General features: G+C 38.7%; 1 protein-coding gene across 7 annotated transcripts in view; it reads left to right on the top strand.

The window, feature by feature from the left end:
- Nucleotides 1–21446, top strand: part of Zfp385d (zinc finger protein 385D) — a 380934-nt gene extending 359488 nt beyond the window's left edge. For 6 of the 7 annotated variants that reach the window (XM_063274196.1, XM_039093237.2, XM_039093239.2 and 3 more), the window contains 3 exons: nt 18501–18679; nt 19892–19993; nt 20939–21416. In XM_063274196.1, the coding sequence (XP_063130266.1) occupies nt 18501–18679; nt 19892–19993; nt 20939–21172 (515 nt within the window). In that variant the 3' untranslated portion in view covers nt 21173–21416. 7 annotated transcript variants of the gene reach the window in all.
- The last annotated feature ends 2546 nt before the right edge of the window (nt 21447–23992 follow it).

Below are 23992 nucleotides of genomic sequence, written 5' to 3'. Positions count from 1 at the left end.
CTTAATATCTAATGAGACGATCATGTGGTTTTTTTCCTTTGATTTTGTTTATATACAGGATAATGTTGATGGATTTCCATAAATTGAACCATCTCTGCATTCCTAGAATAAAGTTGACTTAATGATGGACAGTCCTTTTGATGTGTTCTTGTATTTGGTTTGCAAGAAACTTATTGAGTATTTTAGGCATCAAGATTCATAAGGGAAATGGGATGTATGGAGGGAATATCCATATGAGGGATGGGAATGGGATAGGGGCTTATGGACAGGAAACTGGGAAGGGGAATAACATTTGAAATGTAAGTAAGGAAATATATCTAATAAAAAGGAAAAGAAAAGTCTGGTATAATTCTGATAGGTCTGCCTTTATATGTTACTTGACCTTTTTTCCTTACTGCTTTTAATATTCTTTTTTTTGTTTTGTGTGTTTGTTGTTTTGACTATTATGTGACAGAAAGAATTTCCTTTCTGGTGCAATCTATTTGGAGTTATGTAGGCTTCTTGTATGTTTATGGAAATACCTTTCCTTAGGTTTGGGAAGTATTCTTCTATAACATTGTTGAAGATATTTACTAGCCTTTAATTTGTATATCTTCACTCTCTTCTATGCGTGTTATCCTTAGGTTTGGTCTTCTCATTGTGTCCTGGATTTCCTGGATGTTTTGGGTTTTGATCTTTTTGCTTTTTGCATTTTCTTTGATTGTTGTATCAATGTTTTTTATGGTATCTTCTGCCACTGAGATTCTCTCTTCAATATCTAGTATTCTGTTGGTGATCTTGCATCTATGACTCCTGATCTCTTTCCTAGGTTTTCTATCTCCAGAGTTGTTTCCCTTTGTGATTACTTTATTGTTTCTTTTTCCATTTTTAGGTTCTGGATGGCTTTGTTCAATTTGTTTGCCTGTTTGACCATGTTTTCCTCTAATTCTTTAAGGAATTTTTGTGTTTCCTCTTTAAGGGGTTCTAGTGACCTATGTTCTCCTGTATTTCTCTAAGGGAGGTATTTAAGTCCTTTTTAAAGTCCTTCATCCTCATCATGAGATTTAATTTTAAATCTGAATCTTGCTTTTCTGGTGTGATATGCTATCCAAGACTTGTTATAGTAGGAGAATTGGGTTCTGAAGATGCCACGTAGCCTTGTTTTCTGTTGCTTATGTTCTTGTGCTTGCCTCTCACCATCTGGTTTTTCTTCTTTTTTTATTAGATATATTCCTTTACTTACATTTCAAATGTTATTCCCTTTCCTGGTTTCCTGTTCATAAGCCCCCATCCCTTTCCCATCCCCCATACGAGTATTTCTGCCATCCATCCCCCTTATTGTCTCCCCCCATATTCCCCTGCACTGGGGGTCCAATTTTGGCAGAACCAAGGGCTCCCCCTTCCACTGGTGCCCCAACAAGGCTGTTTTCTGCTCCATATGCAGTTGGAGTCCTGAGTCAGTCCATGTACAGCCTTTCAGTAGTGGTTTAGTCCCTGGAAGCTCTGGTTGGTTGGCATTGTTGTTTTTATGGAGTTGCAAGCTCCTTCGGCTCTTTCAATCCTTCCTCTAATTCCCCCCAAGGGGGTCCTGTTCTCAGTTCAGTGGTTTGCTGCTAGCATTGACCTCTGTATCAGACATGCTCTGGATGTGTCTCTCAGGAGAGATCTATATCCTGTCCCTTTCAGCATGCATATTTTGGCTTCATCAATCTTATCCAGTGCTACCTGTGCTTGCTGTCTCTGACCAGAGTCTGTCCCTCCTGTCATCCTGGTTGTGTCAGAACTCCTCAGTGTTCAGCTGTCTCTATGATCCTGTATTCCGGCATCCTGGAATCTTGATATCCTGAGAGTGTCAGAGCTCTTGGAGTCATGTTTGCTCAGGGTGTAGCAAGAGTGGTTGGGGAGCCAGAACCCTGAGTTCCCTCTGGTCACTGGTGCAAACTGGAAGGAACTCATGTGTCTAGCTGAAGGGAGTTTTATTTCCCTGCTTCCTCTGGGGTCCCACTTAGGCTGAGCACTGGGAATGGTGTAGTGTCCTCAACTGTGATCTTGAGTGTGTCAGAGCTCCAGTGCTCCAGGTGGTATCTGACCCCTGGGAGTCGATCTTCCTCTGTGATCCTTTGATCCTGTGATCCTGTGATCCTTGGCGTTTCAGAGCACCTAGGAGTCGTGCTTTTTCTGGGTGTTGTAAGAATGGATGCAGAGCCAGCACTCCAGGTATGCTCTGGGTCCATGTTTAATCTGTGATCCTGGGCTGTAGAACACCTTGGAGTTAAGCTTCCTCTGGGTATTGTGGGACTGGGTGTGGAACCAGTGCTCAAGGTCTGCTCAGGTCACTAGTGCAGAGTGGAAGGGACCTGTGTCCCTGGCTGGGTAGAGGGAGGGAGTGGTGGGGTTCCTGCATCCCTGGATCCTGGGGGACCCAGTTACTCCGGGTGTTGGGCAGATGTTGCGGCCTCCTCACCTGTGATCTTAGGTGTGTTAGAGCACCTGGTAGTCGAGATTTCTCTGGGCGTTCAGAGGGCCTGTTCTTAATGTATTGAGGTGGTCACAGCATTTTTCATAGGAATAAACCTCAGTATTTGCAATGGTCAGAGTTCTGGGGAATTCTGAGTAAAATAATCATTTGGATGTCTGTTGTCCACCTGCTTTTTGGGTTATACAGATTCACTGATTTTATTTTTATTTTATTTTTATTGTTTTTATTTTCATCATGTCTGACCACTAGGATCTTGATCCTTAACCGAACTTAATCCTTAACTGAGCTTCCCAATGTTTCTCAGATCCTTGGCTCATGGCGTTCTTTGTGTTGTATCCCAGATTCACGCCAGCTGTCTTTTTCTGCTAGGCCCTTTGTGGTGTAAAGAAACAGCTCTAAAATCGATTTTACTTGTCTCTGCTCCTAACAAACTGCAGTTTATGTTTGTTCTTGGTAAAACTGGGGAAAGATCCGAAGCACCACGGTTTTTAATGCCTTATGGCATCTGTTGGCCTTCTGACACCATAGATACTATTCTGCCTATTTAAGGTTTATGAATTTGATGTTACATTTATTTCAGAGACAAAAACCAAATGATTTTAAGATGGAAGATACATTCTGGAAAAGGGAACTTGGGTGGCAAATGACTAATTTTATAGTTAAAGGTCTTAGCAAAGAGTCCTTGGGACTTGTGATGCTCGACATCCATTTCAGGCATGAAGGATTAAGTACTTTGGTAGTGCACAGGAGACAGTACATAATAGACAACATAACTAAGCACACCAAAAGAGCACCATGCGCTTTGTTATTTGCGTGGATTACTTTAAGGCAGTGAACATAGGCTACACAATTGAACCTGTGAATGAGAAGTCATCTAAATGACTATTGGTCATTTCATGAGGCATTGTAATTGTAGTTCCACAGTGCTAAATATTGAAATATAAACGGGCATTCAGCTATTAAATTTAAGGCTTTGGAATTATTTATAAATGAGAAAATTACAGACTCTGCCAAGGTAAATTGTAGCAAGATAGATTTGCTCTACGGAACTGCCTTAGTAATGCTTGCAACGTTTGGATCACCATACTAAAACACTGAGATTCTTTTGGTTTTTTTTTTTTGTTTGTTTGTTTGTTTGTTTGTTTTTTGGATATTTTTTATTTACATTTCAAATGTTATTCCCTTTTCCAGTTTCCTGTCCATAAGCCCTCTAACCCATTCCCATCCCCTTCTTTTATAAGGATGATCCCCCTTCCCAAACACCCTTTACCCCCCTTCCCCACACTGATATTCCCCTACACTGGGGGATCCAGCCTTGGCAGGAGACAGCTATACTAGGATCCTGTCAGCATGCACTTCTTGGGCTGATCAGTAGTGTCTAGTTTTGGTGGCTGCATATATGTGAGCTGGATCCCAGTTAGGATCAGGTGGAGCACGCTCTGAATGGCGATTCCTTCAGTCTCTGCTCCAGTCTTTGTCTCCATATCCCCTCCGATGAATTTTTTTGTTCCCCTTTTAAGGAGGACTGAAGCATCTGCTCTTTGGGCATCCTTCTTCTTCAACTTCATGTGGTCTGTGGATTGTATCTTGGATCATTCAAGGTATTGGGCTAATATCCACTTATGAGTGAGTGCATATCATCTGTGTTTTTTCTGATTAGGTTACCTCACCTCAGGATGAAATTTCCTAGTTGCCTATGAATTTCATGATTTCATTGATTTTGATAGCTGAGTAGTACTCCATTGTGTAGATATAACACATTTTTTTTATCCATTCCTCTGTTGAAGGGCATCTGGGTTCTTTCAGCTTCTGGCTGTTATGAATAAGTCTGCTATGAACTTAGTGGAGCATGTGTCTGTGTTGTATGTTGGAGCATCTTTTGGGTATATGCCCAGGAGTGGTATATAACTGGGTCCTCAGGTAGCACAATGTCCAATTTTCTGTGGAACCTGCAGACTGATTTCCAGAGTGGTTGTACCAGCTTGCAATTCTACTAACAATGGAGGAGTGTTCCTCCTTCTCCACATCCTCACAAACATCTGAGTGTTTTGTTTTGTTTTGTTTTGTTTTGTTTTAATCTTAGCCATTCTGACTGGCATGAGGTGGAAAGCTCAGGGTTGTTTTGATTAGCATTTCCCTGATGACTAAAGATGTTGAATATTTCTTTAGGTACTTCTCAGCCATTCAATATTCCTCAGCTGAGAATTCTTTGTTTAGCATTGTACCCCATTTTTAATAGGGTTGTTTGGCTCTCTGGTGTCTAACTTCTTGAGTTCTTTTTATTTGTTGGATATTAGCCCTCTATTGGATGTAGGATTGGTAAAAAACGTTTCCCAGTCTGTTGGTTGATATTTTTTCCTAATGACAGTGTCCTTTGCCTTACAGAGTTTTATGAGGTCCCAATTATCCATTCTTGATCCTAGAGCATAATACATTGGTGTTTTATTCAGGAAATTTTACCCAGTGCCCATGTGTTCCAGGCTCTTTCCCACTTCTTCTTCTATTACTTTAAGTGTATCTCGTTTTGTTTTTTTGTTTGTTTGTTTGTTTGTTTGGTTGGTTGGTTGTTTTTTTGTTGTTGTTTTGGTTTTTGGGGGGTTTTTTTGTGGAGGTCCATGATCCACTCAAGCTTTGTACAGGTTGATAAAAATAGTTCAATTTCCATTCTTCTACATGCTGACCTCCATTTGAACCAGCACCATTCGTTGAAAATGCTGACTTTTTTCACTGGATAGTTTTAGCTCCTTTTTCAAAGGTCAAGTGACCATAGATGTATGAGTTCATTTCTGGGTCTTCAGTTCTATTCCATTTTTCTACCTGCCTGTCTCTGTACCAATACCATACTGTTTTTATCAGTATTGCTCTGTAATAAAGCTTGAGGTCAGGGATGGTGCTTCCCCCAGAAGTTCTTTTATTGTAGAGGATACTTTTTGCAATCCTAGGTTTTTATTATTCCAAATTAATTTGTAAATTGCTCTTTCTAACTCTATGAGAAATTGAGTTAGAATTTTGATGGGGATTACATTGAATCTGTAGATTGGTTTTGGCAAAATGGCAATTTTTTACTACATTAATCCTGCCAATCCATGAGCACGGGAGGTCTTTCCATCTTCTGAGATCTTCAATTTCTTCGATCAGAGACTTGAAGTTCTTGTCACTTGCTTGGTTAAAGTCACACCGAGGTATTTTATGTTATTTATGACTATTGTGAATTATGTCATTTCCCTAAATTATTTTCAGCCTGTTTATCCTTTGAGTAGAGGAAAGCTATTGATTTGTTTGAGTTAATTGTATACCCAGCCACTTTGCTGAAGTAGTTAATCAGGCATAGTAGTTCTCTGGTGGAACTTTTGGGGTCCCTAAAATATACTATCATATCATCTGCAAATAGTGATATTTCGACTTCTTCCTTTCCTATATGTATGCATTTGACCTCCTTTTGTTTTGTGATTGCTCTGACTAGGACTTTGAGTACTATATTGAATAAGTAGGGAGAGAGTGGGCAGCCTTGTCTAGTCCATGATTTTAGTGAGATTGCTTCAAGTTTCTCTCCATTTAGTTTGATGTTGCCCTTTGCTTTTTACTATGTTTAGGTATGAGCCTTGAATCCCTGCTCTTTCCAAGACTTTTAACATGAAGGAGTGTTGAATCTTGTCAAATGCTTTCTTAGCATCTAATGACATTATCACGTGGTTTTTTCCTTTGAGTTTGTTTATGTAGAGGATTACATTGATGGATTTTCATATATTGAACCATCCCTGCATCCCTGGGATGAAGCCTACTTGATCATGATGGATGATATTTTGATGTGGTCTTGGATTCAGATTTCAAGAATTTTATTGAATATTTTTGTGTCAATATTCATAAGGGAAATTGGTCTGAAGTTCTCTTTCTTTGTTGGGTCTTTGTGTGATTTAGGCATAAGCGTAATTATGGCTTCACAGAAGGAATTGGGTAGTGCTCCTTCTGTTTCTATTTTGTGGAATAGTTTGAACAGTATTGGTATGAAGTCCTCTATGAAAGTCTGACAGAATTCTGCACTAAACCCTTCTGGTCCTGGGCTTTATTGGTTGGGAAACTTGTAATAACTGCTTTCATTTCTTTAGAAGTTATGGGATAGTTTAGATGGTTTATCTGGTTCCGATTTAAGTTTGGTACTAGGATCTCTCTCAAAAATTGTCTATTTCATCCAGATTCTCCAGTTTTGTTGAATATAGGATGTTGTAGCAGGATCTGATGATTTTCTGAATTTCCTCAGATTCTGTAGTTATGTCTACCTTTTCATTTCTGATTTTGTTAATTTGGATACATTCTCTATGCCTTCTGGTTAGTCTGGTTAAAGGTTTATCTATCTTGTGATTTTTCTCAAAGATCCATCTCCTGTTTTGTTAATTCTTTGTACAGTTGTTTTTGTTTCTACTTGGTTGATTTCAGCCCTGAGCTTGATTATTTCCTGCCCTCTACTCCTCTTGGGTGCATATGCTTCTTTTTGTTCTAGAGCTTCTAGGTATGCTATCAATCTGCTAATGTATGCTCTCTCCAGTTTCCTTTTGGAGACACTCACAGACTTTTCCTCTTAGCAGTGCTTTCATTGTGTCCCATAAGTTTGGGTTTTCATTCATTTCTAAAATGTTTTTAATTTCTTTCTTTATTTCTTCCTTGACCATTATTTGTTCCTTCTCCCTTATCATTGAGTAGAGTGTTGTTCAGCTTCCATGTATATGTGTGCTTTCTGTTGTTACTGTTGTTATTAAAGACCAATGTTAGTCTATGGCTATCTGACAGGATGCATGGAATTATTTCAGTCTTCTTGTATCTGTTGACACCTGTTTTATGACCAATTATATGGTCAATTTTGGAAAAGGTACGATGTGGTACTGAGAGGAAGATAAATTCTTTTGTTTTAGGATGAAATGTTCTATAAATATTTGTTAAATCCACTTAGTTCATAACTTCTGTTAGTTTCTCTATCTCTGTTTATTTCCTGTTTCCATAATCTGTCCCTTGATGAGAATAGGGTGTTTAAGTTACTCAATATTGTTGTGTGAGGTGCAATGTGAGTTTTGAATTTTAATAAGGTTTCTTTTATGAATGTAGATGATATTGAATTTGGAGAATAGATATTTACGATTGAGAGTTCATCTTGGTATATATTTCCTTTGATAAATATAAAGTGTACTTCCTTTTCTTTTTTGATAACTTTTTGTTGAAAGTCAATTTTATTCGATATTAGAATGGCTACTCCAGCTTGTTTCTTCAGACCACTTGCTTGAAAATTGTTTTCCAGACCTTTACTGTGAGGTAGTATCTGTCTTTATCACTAAGGTGTGCTTCTTGTATGCAGCAAAATACTGGGTCTTCTTTCCATATCCAGTCTGTTAGTCTATGCCGTTTTATTGGAGAATTGAGTCCATTGATTTTTAAGAGATATTAAGGAATAGTGATTGTTGCTTCCTGTTATTTTTGTTGTTACAGGTGGAATTATATTTCTGTGTCTTTCTTTTTTTGGTTTCGTTGCAAGGAGACTACTTTCTTACTCTCTCTAGTGTGTTTTTCGCTACGTGTATTGTAGTTCCCCATCTATTATCCTTTGTAAGGCTGGATTTGTAGAAAGATATTGTGTAAATTTGGTTTCGTCATCAACGGTAATTGACAGTTTTGCTGGATATAGTAGCCTGGGCTGGCTTTTTGTTTTTTTATTATCTGTATGATATCTGCCCAGGATCTTCTGGCTTTCATAGTCTCTGGTGAAATGTCTGGTGTAATTCTGATAGGTGTGCCATTATTTGGTATTTGTTATTTTCCCCTAGTGCTTCTAATATTCTTCCTTTGTTTTGTTCATTTGGTGTTTTGACTATTATGTGACAGAAGGAATTTTTTCTGGTCGAATTATTTGAATTTCTGTAAACTTCTTGTATGTTTGTTCATGGGCATGTCCTTTTGTAGGTTAGGTAAGTATTTTATTATATTGTTGAAAATATTTACTGGCCTTTTAACTTGGTAATTCTTATTCTCTTCTATACCTATTATCCTTAGGTTTGATCTTCTCATTGTGTCCTGGATTTCCTGGATCTTTTGGGTTAGGAGCTTTTTACATTTTACATTTTCTTTCAGTGTTGTGTCGTTTTCTGTGGTATCTTCTGCCCCTGAGATTCTCTTTTCTATCTCTTGTATTCTGTTGGTGATGTTTGCATCTATGACTCCTAATCTCTTTCCTAGGCTTTCTATCTCCAGGGTTATCTCCCTTTTTGCTTTCATTATTGTTTCTATTTCCATTTTTAGACTCTTGATGGTTTTGTTTAATTCCTTCACTTGTTTGGTTGTGTTTTCCTGTAATTCTTTAAGGGATTTTTGTGTTTCCTCTTTAAGTACTTCTACTTGTTTACCTGTGTTGTCCTGTATTTCTTTAAAGAAGCTATTTATGTCCTTCTTAAATCCTCTATCATTGTCATGAGATATGATTTTAAACCCAAATTTTGCTTTTCCGGTGTGTTTGGATATCCAGTATTTGCTTTGGTGGTAAAACTGGGCTCTGATGATGCCAATTATTCTTGGTTTCTGTTGCTTAGGTTCCTATGCTTGCCTTTCGCCATCAGCTTGTCTCTGATGTTAGCTTGTCTTGTTGTCTGTCACAGTGGCTTAACCTTCCTGTAAGTCTGTGTGTCAGCACTTCTGTAGGCCTGTTTTCTTTCAGCCGGATTTGGGAACAGAGTACTGCCCCTATGTTTGTTTGACCTGAAGCCTCCATGTGGGTCACTTGGAGCAGAAGAGTTGTTCTTACCTCTGCTCTCAGATTTGTTGCCACTCCAGGTGACTAGTTTTTGGCTCTCAGGGCAGGCAGGAACGGGACGGATCCTTCTGCTGACTGCTCCTATGTTCCTGTATCCAGAGAACACCTGGCAGGTTCCTCTTGGGTCTAGAATGTGAACAGAATTGGCAGTCTCACCTGAGCTCTTAGGATTGTCTGCATTTCTGAGAGTCCAGCTCTCTTCTCACATGGGATTTGGGTACAGAGAACTCTGGGAGTGGTTCAGTTAGGTTCCAGGTACAGGCAGCAAGATTCTTTGTTTTTATTCTACCAGCATGAAAGATCTTTACTGAAGAAACTATCATATTTGTATACAATTTAATGATTATAATGTTTATCATAGCCTAATTCTATAAAGAAGAAAGGAAGTAATTCTAATTCCTTGCATCAAATGTGATTATCCAGTGTGCTGTCACTAAAATTCATGTGTATTTCTAAAACAATATGTAGCTCCATAAATTTTTTAGGCATTATCACCTTAGTTAAGTTATCCAGTCTTTTTATAAATTTGCATATAAATAATAAGATGGGAGATTGCTCATTAGGTAAGGTCAAGGACAGACCACACCACCTGGAAGTCTGAGTTCAATTCCTACTTACATGTACATGAAAGGAACTGACTCCACAAAATTGTCCTTTGAATTCAGCTGTAAGCCATGGCATATGTTTCCCTTAGGAAACATGCACAAATAACAAATAAACTTAGAAAAAAAAGACTGCAACATAAAAACACGTTTTCACATTTTGATAAATTTTAGCTGGTAGAGTTGTATTTGGTTTCTTTTTAAAAGATATTTTCTAATTCCCTAACAAGTTATTTACAATTATTTACTAATTAGACAATTAGTTTCCCCTTTATTCACTTTTCCTTTATACTAGCATGTTACGTACAAAGCAGACAAAGAATGTCAAAGGACCTGAGTAGAGCTCTGCAGGAATATGCTTACCTGGTGAGTGTGGGTTTAATCCCCAGCACTGCAGAGTGGGGAAGAGAAGGAATGGACAGAAACAGTTGGATAAGGAAGAGTTAAAGGGGGGCTGGGGATTTAGCTCAGTGGTAGAGCGCTTACCTAGGAAGCACAAGGCCCTGGGTTCGGTCCCCAGCTCCGGGGGAAAAAAAAGAAAAAAAGAAGGAAGAGTTAAAGGCGTAAAGGGAGGAATTTAGAGAGGAGGGAATAGAGAAAGGGTAAAATGAAGAAGCAAAGAAGGAGTTGAAGTCAAAGAGAGAAGGAAGAGAACAAGGAGGACGAAGTGAAACATGTTCTAAAGATGATAGAGTTTAAGAAGGAACACAACACATTTCTTCCCATTTTGGAGCAGTCTTTTGCCTCCCCAAGGTATCCAAAACCAAACAAATAATAAACACAAACAGAATTTCTGAAAGCCATATGATTTAAAATTTAACCTGTGGTGTCTTCTTTCAGAAGACATGGAACTTTAAATGGAGGCCATTGTCAGTGTCCACCATATAAAGGTGGCAGTCCACCTTGCTTTCCAGTTTCTTTCTTCAGAAAGGGGAGATGTCAAGGGCAAGTTTTCGGTACCAGGTTGAACAGGTCTCAGTTTTGGAAAGTGCTTTCAGATTGCTTAAATCTGAAATGGTATCTCTGATCAAAGACACACTTTCCAGATGTTAGCATTTAGGAAGCTCCAGTAGTAAATGACATGAATTGTACTGAAGAACAATGATGGAGAAGTTCAAAAATTTGGAAGTAAAATTTATGTTTTGAAAAGTCTATATTGCTGTGTAGACTGGTAAAATTGGACACAATACTACCTGAGGACCCAGCTATACCACTCCTGGGTGGAGGTGCTCCAACATATAACGAGGACACATGCTCCACTATGTTCATAGCAGCCTTATTTATAATAGCCAGAAGCTGAAAAGAACCCAGATGTCCCTCAACAGAGGAATGAATACTGACAATGTGGTACATTTACACAATGGAGTACTATTCAGCTATTAAAAACAATGACATCATGTATTCATAGGCAAATGGGTGGAACTAGAAAATATCATCCTGAGTGAGGTTACCCAATCATAAAAAATCGCACATGGTATGCACTCACTGATAAGTGAATATTAGCCCAAAAGCTAGGATTATCCAATATACAATCAATAGACCACATGAAGCTCAAGAAGAAGGATGACCAAAGTGTAGATGTGTAGATGCTTCAGTCCTTCTTAAAAGGGGAAACAAAAATATTCATAGGAGGGGGTCTGGAGACAAAGTTTGGAGCAGAGACTGAAGGAAAGAGCATTCAAAGCCTGCCCAACGTGGGGATCCAGCATATATATATACGTGTGTGTGTGTGTGTGTGTGTGTGTGTGTGTGTGTGTGTACATATCCACCAAACCCAGACAATATTGTTGATGACAAGAAGTACATGCTGACAGGAACCTGATACAGCTGTCTCCTGAGAGGCTCTGCCAAAGCATGACAAATACAAAGGCGAATGATCACAGTCAACCATGGAGGTCCCCATTGGAGGAATTAGAGAAAGGATTGAAATAGCTGAAGGGATTTGCAACCCCATAAGAACAACAGTACCAACCAACCAGAGCTCCCAGGGAATAAACCACCATCCAAAGAGTACTCATGGTCAGACTCATTGTTCCAGCTGTATTTGTAGCAGAGGATGGCTTTGTTGGGCACCAATGGGAGAAGCCCTCGGTCCTGCCAAGGCTTGACCCTCCCAGTGTAGGTGAATGTCAGGGCAGGGAGGCAGAATGGGTGGGTGGATGGGTGGCAGAACACCCTCATAGAAGGGGGATGGGATAGGAGGTTTATGGACAGGAAACCAGGAAAGGGGATAACATTTGAAATGTAACTAAAAAATCCAATTAAAAAAACAAACAAACAAACAACAACAACAGAACACCCAAAGACTTGTATATGACTGATCCCTAATGGAAATCCTTAGTCAGTATTTGGAAGCATAGCTAGAAACGGGTTTTTCCTTTCCTATTACTTCAAATGTTGTTTGCTTTATGACCAAATGCAAGTGTCGTGACCTTTCGGCACCTACTTTGCTATTGCCAGATATGATAATAAGAGCATTCATCTCATATTGTGGCAGTGAGCGGGAGAAAATTTAGCATAGCCTCTGAAATGCATTAGTCAATTAAATATTCAATAAGACATTTAATAAAACATTTAATAGTCACGATGATTAAATATTAATGGACATTTTCACTCTCAGGGATATAAATTAAGAGTACACATTTTGTTCTTGAAGTTTATCTACATTTAGAGAAAATCCAGCTACCTTCACAATTTGTTCAAGCTTGTGAAAATCTCATAAAAATTATATATTAGCTATTTATTGTGACTGACTTTCTGTAACTATATGCATAACCTCATTTCGCATGAAAATCTCTCTGTGGTTAAGGATAAATGGTAGCCAAAGAGTGCATTGAGTGTCCCTGTTATACTATATTTGCTACATATTTTAGGAGTGTGTGTGTGTGTGTGTGTGTGTGTGTGTGTGTGTGTGTGTGTTGTACATGTTAGGTACCAGTTCCAACTCACAAATGATTTGAAGCAAAGATAAACAAATGGTCCTGTGTGAAATTCAGGGTGATTGTAGCCTGGAACCTTCTTCTACCTAAAGTGGCCTCATACGTACTTCTCGTTTTGTCTGAATCTTTTGTGAAATCATCTGTATGGCAGCATCTACCTATTTCTTTCTTGGACATTAGTGTCTCTTACTCTTTTCCATCTTCAGAGGAGCTGGAAAACATTTGTTCTTCCAGTATTGCAAGATGTGATCACCCAAAACAAGCAACAAAACATCTCAGCCACACTGCGATCCTGTCCTGAAGCTCAAGCCGCTGACAGCTTCTCTTCCTGCGAGATGTTGATTCTTTTCTTTAGTGTGCGAGCATCTTAATAGCTATGCACTAAGAGTAGTCATCGTCAACTTGAACAATCTAAGTTGTAGGAAAGGACTTTTGGGTTTTTTTTTGTTTGTTTGTTTGTTTTTTTTTTTGATTTGGGGAAGCTCTGCTTTTCTGAATGAGGAAAATGTGGCTCTAAATCTCCTTTCGTGATTTGTCTCTTGTTCAGCATCATGTGATGTCTATCATACTCACAACATTGTTTTCTCATGAATATTCAAGAGTTCTTCACATAAGACTCAGAAACACTTTATCCCTATTTGAAGAAGTCAGCAACAATCCCATAAATACATGTGTAAAGAGCTACAAAAATGAAATTAAAAATTAAAATAGCACATAGGGTAAAGGAAAATTTCATAGCAAGGATACACCATTAAATGGGGAAAATTAAAAATATATACATATATATGTATATATGTGTGTGTTTCCATATATATATATATATATATATATATATATATATGGGAAAGTGGTATATTTGAAGCAATTTTTGAGGGAAAATTACTAGCAGGAACTATATATAACAATAGAGAGGCCAGGGGCAATATTCAATGGGTGTGACATCGCCTCATTTACTCTTAATGCTAATTGGACAAAAAACAAAGGTTAATGAAACTACATTAATTAGGTAAGACAGACCATAGATTTTGTAGCTTAATACTTTAAAACCTAAACTGATTTTCAGCATAACTACTTAGCCTTTAAATAAGTTCTCTTCCCCTTAGTCACTAACTGTCTTAAGCAGCTTTATTTGACAGGCTAAAGAGATAGACTCAGTGGTTAAGAATGCGTATTGTTCTTACAGAGTACCCCAGTTTTGTACCCAGCACCCCTGTCAGTGAACTATAGCAACTGCCTATGATTCTGGTTCCAGAGGATACAACATAATCTTCTGGCTTCTGAAAAAAAAAAAAAAAACTAAAGTGATGTTTACTATTACTGTTATTCTTTCTCTTTGGGCTTAAAGCACAGATACAAAAAAGCTTGCTTGCATTCTTTTTAAAGTGTGTGCAAAATTAGAGCCATGGCTGAACGCCCACCATGCCTAACCTCATGGCTCACATCACCTCCAGCCATACCGGAAGCATCACTCCTTAAAAGCACCTATCATTTGTGTCATCTTAGCATCAAGCGTAAATGAGGCAGAGTGACACCCCATTCAGTATTGACCCAGGACTCTCATTTAATTACTCTACTCATGGATGATGCTTGCATGTAATATTCAGCCCTTTTAAAAGTTAAAGATTGCTTCTGGTCTCATTCTGTATCTAGAACTAAGGCTGTCCCACAGCCCTCCAAACCCAATACCTGCACAGAGAAAACTGGCCTCCCAGAAGTGCCCTCACTACTAAGCCCACAGGTGAAACCCCACTTTTGCTCCACTAACTGTCCAAACAGGAACCCTCCAGAATCACAGAGGGAACAGGAACCTCAGCGCAGTCTGGGACAGGACCCTTCCGGTCTCCATCTGCTACCAGAGCTAAGACTACCCCACATCCCTCCAGATACAAAACCTGCCCAGAGAGATCTTGTACCCAGAAGTGTTCTAACTCCTAAGATCATAGGTTCACAGGCCCACAGGAGGGACAAGCTCTAGTCAGAGACAGCAAGACCAACTAACATCAGAGATAACCAGATGGTGAGAGGCAAGCACAAGAACCTAAACAACAGAAACTAAGATTACTTGGCATCATCAAAACCCAGTTCTTCCAGCACAGCAAGTACCGGATGACTCAACGCACTGGAAAAACAAGATTTGGATTTAAAATCACATCTCATGATCATAATAGAGGACTTCAAGAAGGACATGCATAAATCCCTAAAAGAGATATAGGAGGATGCAGGTCAACAAAGAGGAAACACAGAAATCCCTTAAAGAGTTACAGGAAACACAACCAAACAGGTGAAGGAATTCAACAAAACCATCCAGAATCTAAAAATGGAAATAGAAGCAATAAAGAAATCACAAAGGGAGACAACCCTGGATATAGAAAAACTAAGAGAGGAATCAAGAGACATAGATGCAAGCATCACCAACAGAATACAAGAGATAGAAGAGAGAATCTCAGGGGCAGAAGACGCCATAGAAAACATTGACACAATAGTCAGAGAAAATGCAAAATGCAAAGACTCCTAACCCAAAACCTCCAGGAAATCCAGCACACAATGAGAAGACCAAACCTAAGGATATTAGGTAAAAAAGAAAGTAAAGATTTCCAACTTAAATATTTCCAACAATAATATAGAGGGATACTTCCCTAACATAAAAAAAGAGATGACCATGAACAAGCATAGAAGAAGCTTACAGAACTTCAAGTCGATTGGACCAGAAAAAAAATTTCCTCCTGTCACATAATAGTCAAAACACCAAATGCACAAAACAAGGAAAGAATATTAAAAGCACTAGGGGGAAAGGACAAGTAACAAATAAAGGCAGACCTATCAGAATTACACCAGTCTTCTCAACAAAGATTATAAAAGTTAGAAGATCCTGGGCAGTTGTCATAAAGACCCAAGAAGAATATGAATCCCAGCCCATGCTACTATATCCAGCAAAACTGGTCATTGCCATAGATGAAGAGACCAACATATTCCATGACAAAACCAAATTTACACAGTATCATTTCACAAATCCAGACCTACAAAGGATAATAGATGGAAATGTCAATACAAGGAGGTAAACTACACCCCAGAAAAAAGCAAGGAATTAACATTCCTTCAACAAACAAAAAGAAGATAGTGACACAAGCATAATTCCACCTCTAACAACAAAAATAACAGGAAGCAACAATCATTTTTGCTTAATGTCCCTTATTATCAATGGACATAGACTAACGGACTGGATACGTAAACAGGACCCAGTATTTTGCTGCATATAAGAAATGCACCTCAGTGATAAAGAGAGACACTACCACAGAGAAAAAGGCTGGAAAATTTTTCCAAACAAATGGTCCCAAGACACAGGCTGGAGTAGCCTTTCAATTTTCAATCAAAAGTTACCAAAAAGATGAGGAAGAACATTTCATATGCATCAGAGGAAAAATGTACCAAGATGAACTCTCAGTTCTAAACATCTGTGCTCCAAATGCAAGGGCACCTACATTCATAAAAAGACAAAACTTTTTTAAAGATCAAAGTATACGTTGCACCACACAAAATAATAGTGGGAGACTTCAAAACTCCACTATCATCAATGGACAGATCACAGACACAGAAACTAAACAGAGACATAGTAAAACTAGAAGTTATGAACAAAATGGATTTAACAGATATCTAAAGAACATTTCATTCTAAAACAAATGAATATACCTTCTTCACAGTTCCTCATGGTACCTTCTCCAAAATTGACCACATAATCAGTTACAAAACAGGACTTAATAGTGCTGGTTCAACTGGAGGTCAGCATGTAGAAGAATGTCAATCAACCCATTCTTTTCTCCTTATATAAAGGTCAAGGATCAGGGAACACCACAAAAAAACACATACACTGAAACTAATAGAAGAAAAAGTGGGGAAGAACCTCAAATGCATAGACACAGGGGCAATTTTCCTGAACAGAACACCAATGACTTATGCTCTAAGGTCAAGAATCAACAAATGGGAACTCATAAAATTGCAAAGATTCTGTAAGGCAAAGAACGCTGTCAGTAGGACAAAACGGCAACCAACAGATTGGGAAAAAAATTTTAACCAATCCTGCATATGACACAGGGCTAATATGTAATACATACAAAGAACTCAAAAAGTTATATTCCAGAGAACCAAATTATCCCATTAAAAATGGTTACAAAGCTAAACAAAGAACTCCCAGCTGAGGAATACTGAATGGCCGAGAAGAACTTAAATAAATGTTCAACATCCTTAGTTATCACAGAAATGCAAATCAAAACAACCCTGGGATTCAACCACACAACAGTCAGAACGGCTATGGTCAAAAACTCAGGTGACAGCAGATGCTGGCAAGAATGTGGAGAAATAGCAACACTCATCCATTTTTGGTGGGACTGCAAGCTAGTACAACCAATCTAGAAAACAGTCTGGCAGTTCCTCAGAAAATTGGACATGGGACTACCTGAGGATCCAACTTTACCACTCCTGGTAATACACCTAAAATATGCTCCACATGTAACAAAGGACACATGCTCCATTATGTTCATAGCAGCCTTATTTAAAATAGTCAGAAGCTGGAAAGAACCCAGCTGCCCTTCAACAGAGGAATGGATAAAGAAATGTGGTACATCTACACAATGGAATACTACTCTGCTATCAAAAACAATGACTTTATGAAATTCTTAGGCAAATGGATAGAACTAGAAAATATCATCTTGAGTGAGGTAACAGTCACAAAAGAACATACATGGTATGTACTCACTAATAGTGGGTATTTCCCCAAAAACTCAGAATACCCAAGATACAATTCACAGACCACATGAAGCTCAAGAAGAGGGAAGGCAAAAATTCAGTTCTTTTTAGAAGTGGGAACAAAATACTCATGGCAGTGAATACAAGGACAAAGAGTGGAGCAGGGACTGAAAGAAAAGTCATCCAGAGGCTGCTCCACCTGGCGATCCTTCCTGTATGCAGCCACCAAACCCAGTTACTACTACTGATGCTGAGAAGTGCTTGGTGACAGCCTGATATTGATGTCTCCTGAGAGGCTCTGCCAAAGCCTTACTGATACAGATGAGAACACTTGCAGCTAAGCATAAGACTGAGCATGGAGACCCCCAATGGAGGAGTTAGTGAAAGGACTGAGGGAGCAGAAGGAGTTTGCAACCAATTAGGAAGAACAACAATCTCATCCAAACACATCCCCCAGAGCCACCAGGATGTAAACCAGCAACTAAAGATTACACACGGAGGGACCCATGACTCCAGTCTCATATGTAGCAGAGGATGGCACTGTCTGGCATCCATAGCAGGAGAAGCCCTTGGTCCTGTGAATGCTCTTTTCCCCAGTGTAAGGGAATGCCATGGTGTTGAGGTGGGAGTGGGTGGATGGGAGGGGGAGCATCTACATAGAAGTAGGGGGAAGGGTGAAGAGAGAACGTGGAGCCAGGAAAGGGGATACATTTCAAATATAAATACATAAACTATCCTATAGAAAAGAAAAATAAAATTAAAAATAAATAAATTAATTTTTAAAAAGTAAATAAATAAATCTTAATGATTTCATTCTGCTTTATGAGAGAAGAGTTCCTTGTTATAATCGCCTTTGTCTTGATTGTATTCCAATAAAACCTCACTCAGAATTGTATTCGAATTCTATCATTAATAAAATATTTTCCTCTTCTTTCTAATTTTTTCTATTTTTTTCTAAATATTCCCCATAGGTACTAAGCACAAAACCATGCTAGAAGCACGGAATGGAAGTGGAACTATAAAGGCCTTTCCGCGGGCAGGAATGAAGGGCAAAGGACCTGTTAATAAGGGAAACACAGGCCTCCAAAACAAAACATTTCACTGTGAAATATGTGATGTGCATGTCAACTCGGAAACACAACTCAAGCAGGTACCATAAGATAGCCAAAGGGACACACTATGTGGAGTCCGTGTATGTTCCCATTCTTTATTTCTAACCTATCCACCTATGCATACGTCCATCTACCCCTCCATCCACTCACCCAACCATCATTCCGTCCATCCACCTACCCAGAAAACCATCCATACAACTACTCATCCATCCACCCATTCACCTAACTAAACACTCATCCATCAATCCATTCATCCACCAACCCATCTATTTACCCTTCTCACATCCATTCACACACCATCCATTCACCAGGCCGTGCAACTACATCATCATCCACCTACCTGTATATCCATCCACCTACTCACATCCTTATTTATCTTTTATTCACCATATTTATTTTAGCATATGTTTAGTTTTGCTGTTGAGGGAACACTAACAATGAGGCAGTGGCTAGTAAATAAAATCTGCTGCAAAATGTTGGCAATAAGTTTGTCTGCTTCTTGTGGGGCCACTTTCGGAGCTGAAGGGATATTAGAACTTTTCTCTCCTGCGTTTTACACGCAAAACAGTTTTCTCTAAAGACCAATATAATGCTCTATTTTTGCTTATTAACATATTTTCATGCTACAACTAACTGTGTGCTCTGCTGTTACTTTATTGTATGTCCTCTCATCTGTGGTTATTGTACTGAACATCCAGTCCTTCATTCGCCTGCCAATGCAATGAGTAACAATGAACAGGTTTTTTCTGTGCTGCACAGAGCCCTCTAAGGGAAGCGGTGGTACATTTCCAGCTGAAGGTTCATATTGTGCTGCAGTTTGTCTACAGATGATATTTTGTACCCTAGTTGTTTATTTTTAGAATTTAAGGCATTGAAATTTGGCTGCACAAACGTGAGGATAAGTGTTGGCATGGAAATACATTCATGCCTCTCTGGGCATGTTTCTTTACTTGCACATAAAATTCCTTCCGACATCCTTTCCTCTATAAATACGTTTAAGGAGATCTGTGTAGTGATAGGGCAAAGACAGGTGAGAAAAGAAAATTGTTCTCTTTATTAAAAATGCATTAAAATGAATAAAGCGAAAGGCTTCATGATCCAAACAAGAAGTGTACACTGCTCTCTTCCTTTTGTCATTGTGAAACTTGCATGAAATATGCGTTATCTTCTTCCAGGTTGAAAACATATGTATTTATGGAATGTTTGCAATGTGTTGTCTCTACAACTGTCATTGTGTTTGCTTTCAATAGCACATTAGCAGCAGAAGGCACAAAGACAGAGCCTCTGGGAAGCCCCCCAAACCTAAGTACAGCCCCTACAACAAACTGCAGAAGGCAGCACATCCACTGGGGGTGAGTGACACTGTTATTTCTTAAAAGACAATGTGATGATCTTTATGTACCACATCTGCGTAAGAGGTACACGGGGTGGAGGCTGTCAGTTCCTATGTGGAACAGATTTAATAAACCGAAGACAATAAAAACAGTTGAGTTTCGAATCCAGCCTGCCCTCCAAAATGGAATCCTTCCTTACATGACTTGATCCAGTGTTTACCACCTTTAACCTCAGCTCATCTGTTCAAGTTGAGATTTGTCCCTGAGCACATAACAAACTGGAGAAAAGGCAGGCTTTCAAGTCCAGTGAACAATCATTTAGAACGTGGTCTTGATGTTAGGGAACAGACTCAGCAAGGATGTCAGAAATAAGTCCTCGAACTGATGATTTAAAGTGTTCAGGAGATAAAGCATGAAATGCAGTCAACACTTATTCCCTTCCAAACTTGCTATTTTAAAAAATCCCATCTCAATGGTATGGTTTAGATTTTGTATGTTGATGCACAGAAAGACATTAAATGCATGAATGAATAGGTCTTTGAAAATGTCCTCTCCACTGCACATTAAATATGTTTTATAGAGAAGAAAGCACGGAGGTATAACTAATGTCATTTTTTTTGAAACTAGTATTTCTGCATGACAGTTTCTGTATGCATAAAGTTTAGGACAACATTCCTCTGTTCTCTTCCTCAAGACAGGGACCTTCTATGTAGGTATAAATCTCAAATAAAATGCAGAAAATTGTGCTCACCTCTGGAAGATGCTCAAGCATGCCTGGTGGGCTGTTAATAGTTATCTTCAATTTTTTCCCAAAAGAAAAAATTCTACACGTTCTTTTTCAGTTGACCTTTCACCAACATTTAGCTTTGTAGGTACTCACTTCTGTGTCCTGCCATTTTAATTTCCAATTCCAAACTCTCAAACATTTGCTCTTGACCCTTTCTAAATTTCTTGTCTTTGCAGGTAAAATTGGTATTTTCCAAAGAACCTTCAAAGCCGCTGACTCCCAGAATTCTCCCCAATCCATTGGCAGCTGCCGCAGCAGCAGCTGCTGTGGCCGTGAATTCCCCCTTTAGTCTTCGAACCGCTCCAGCAGCCACCCTCTTCCAGACCTCCGCACTTCCTCCAGCCCTTCTGCGACCAGCTCCGGGACCCATTCGGACGACCCACACTCCTGTGCTCTTTTCTCCTTATTGAATTCCAAACAGGAGGTGTTGTACTGCAATAATTTTTAAAAAAAAACAACAAAAGGAAACTAAAATCAAACAGAAGAGAACTATGCAGCATTTATTTATAGTTTAAAGCGTTATCTGAAGAGCCAGGACTTTTGATAGCAAAATGAAAAGATTATTTAAAAAAATAAAGTTAAAAAAAGCATGGGGGGTTGGGGTAGGGAGAGAAGAGATGTGTCATTTTTCCAAATTAAAGCATTCTTCTTGAACATTGATTGTTTTAGAAGTTATTGCCAAAACTGACTCTTAGTGGTATCTAGAGCTTCCAGAGTCTTTGTGACTGTGCATTTTTGACACCTGTTCCCCCAGCATTGTCTTTTCTGCTTTCTGAAACAATTATACATTGTTTAAGGGCATTAACTGGTTCATATATATGTATACATATACATATATATAATTTATGCTGTGATATAGATATATATGAAAAAGGCAACAAAAACAAAAGCAACACCATGAATAGTAGTGCCCTTGCTGGTCCTCTGGCTATGACAGCAGTTACTGGATATGTATCCAAACAAAAGTAGATACAGTAGATGTCTTGTCAAAAAATAGTGCTGTGTCTCAATCTATGCCATTAGGTTTTAAAGAATTGCAAAAGGTAGAATGAACAGCTATTTTATACCTAAATCAGAAAAAACAAAAAAAAATAATAAAACCCCGCCAGATGATACACTGGAAACCTCCATGGTCAGTGACCCCATCCTGTATGCTGGAAGGTGGGGCAACACCAAGAAAGACACTTCATCACCAACTATTCGATTCCCACTTGGAATAGGCATTGCTAGAGAGAGTGAAGTGTTAGAATGCCAGTGTCTCTGAAAACCTGTCAACCCGTGTGTCGTGGGCATAAGAATTCAGTAGAACTATTTTATTCTAAACATGAGTAGCCCTCAGAATCTCAGATAATGGTGTGAAATGAGCACAGAACAGCAAAAGCAGAAAGAAAAAACTAGTCACCTGCAATAACCCTTGATGTCAGGCCAGGAGAACCATAGTGAAGCATTTTTGCTTGAAATATGAATTATGAAGACAGATGTAAACTGTCTATGGCTGTTTACTGTTGTTTTTCCTTCTGACATGACCTACTTGAGTTCATTGCACACCAACGTTATGACATCAACAATGTGTTTTAGCAAGGTCCCCTAGACCATCGTTTATCTGGTGGCATTGTGAGATAAGAACCGCCTTTGACATTTACCACAGAGCTGAAGGAAACAGAAGTTTTATCTTTAAAAGAAATGTATTATCAGGGGAATATATATATATATATATATATATATGTAAGTATGTATATTGTATATATGTTAGAAAGATTAAGAGATTAACTTATAAAAAGAAAATCTATATAAGATGATTCTATAACTGCTCAGTGTTATACGTTATCATTAAATTGGTAACAAATGGCATGAAATAGTTGTGCCTTTAATTTGTGGTAAAGGCAGTTTGCTTTTTCCCCACAGAAAGCTAGCTTGCCCCTAGCGATATGGTGGGGCCTGACGCAGACGGGTGATTGCACCCAGAAATGATAATCTTCAACAAGAGAACAAGAATAAAACATATACATATCAGCCTTCTGTGACTTAGGATTAAAAATAAAAAAATTATTTTTGAAAAGGTTTTATAAGCACTGCATAAAGCTATAGGGACTGATTGAGTGTGGCCTTCCTGAAATTGCTTTTATTTCGGTTGTAGGAATCCTTCAGAGAGGATGAAAGAATTAAGGAGTCCCTGGAGGGAGAGGTGGTTAGGACTTGTCATTTATGTGTGAAGAATATTCACAGTGTGCTTGGTGCTGACTGTTAACTGTGGTCTTTAGAGGGCTTTTCCAGTGTCTAGCTGTAGAATGTGTCGTAGAAGTGTATCTTTAAAGCAGCTGGCTATACAGTCCTGTTACTTAACAAGCAACTAACACAGCATTTAAAAGAAGAAAGGAAAAGAAAGATTGTAAAGGAAGCAATGAAAAAATGAAAGGAGAGAGAGAATAAGAAACTGTAGCCATTCCTTCAGTCTGTTGGTGCAAAGATCTTTCAGACATATCTGCCATTGAACACGGTGATTTCTCATTTGCAGTCTCTTGCGAGCACTGCTGCCTGTTTTCAGCAAGAGTTTGATTTACGTGTTTATTTATTTATTTATTTACTTATTTATTCATGACTTACCTATCAATGGGGCTATCCAGAGCTCATTACCATGTGACCAGCGGCTTCTACTTGCGTTGGATTTTAATTATTTTATTTGATTGTTCACTGTATTTATTCTGCATCTCAGCCCTTCCTCCTGACAACGGCACTTCTGCGTTCTTCCACTGCGATCTCCTTATAATGTGCTTCTGTCGTTCCTCCCCATGCTAACGAAACGAAGGAAGCAATCGGCGATACGTCAGTCTGTCACACGAAGTCCTGGGTCACAAAGCATTAATAACTTTAATGGTTTGCTCTGAACAAACAAATCAGCCATATTTTCTTCATTAGCCATATAAGAACACTCAGAAATACCTGGACCCTGTCTGCCTCACTTCACGATGGAAACACTTTTGTTTAAATGGTCTCTTATATTGGAGTTTTAAGAATCAGTTGTCTTTTATTCACTACCTAATAAAGGATGAAGCCTAACCATTGAACTTCACGTGGCTTCTCTGTGACTCTTTCCGTGGGCTCTTTTTATTTATCTTTACTGTTAGTTGCAATTGTTAATTGTTAATAGTCAGCATCTGTTATGGTACTGACTGTTACAAAGCAACAGATCTTTCCCTGGGGATCATTTTTCAGGAATAAGGATTGATGGT

The sequence above is a fragment of the Rattus norvegicus genome, chromosome 15, assembly GCF_036323735.1.
Source record: "Rattus norvegicus strain BN/NHsdMcwi chromosome 15, GRCr8, whole genome shotgun sequence".
NCBI lineage: Eukaryota > Metazoa > Chordata > Mammalia > Rodentia > Muridae > Rattus > Rattus norvegicus.
Note: the sequence above shows the minus strand (reverse complement) of the source record. Positions and strands in the feature narration are given on the sequence as shown.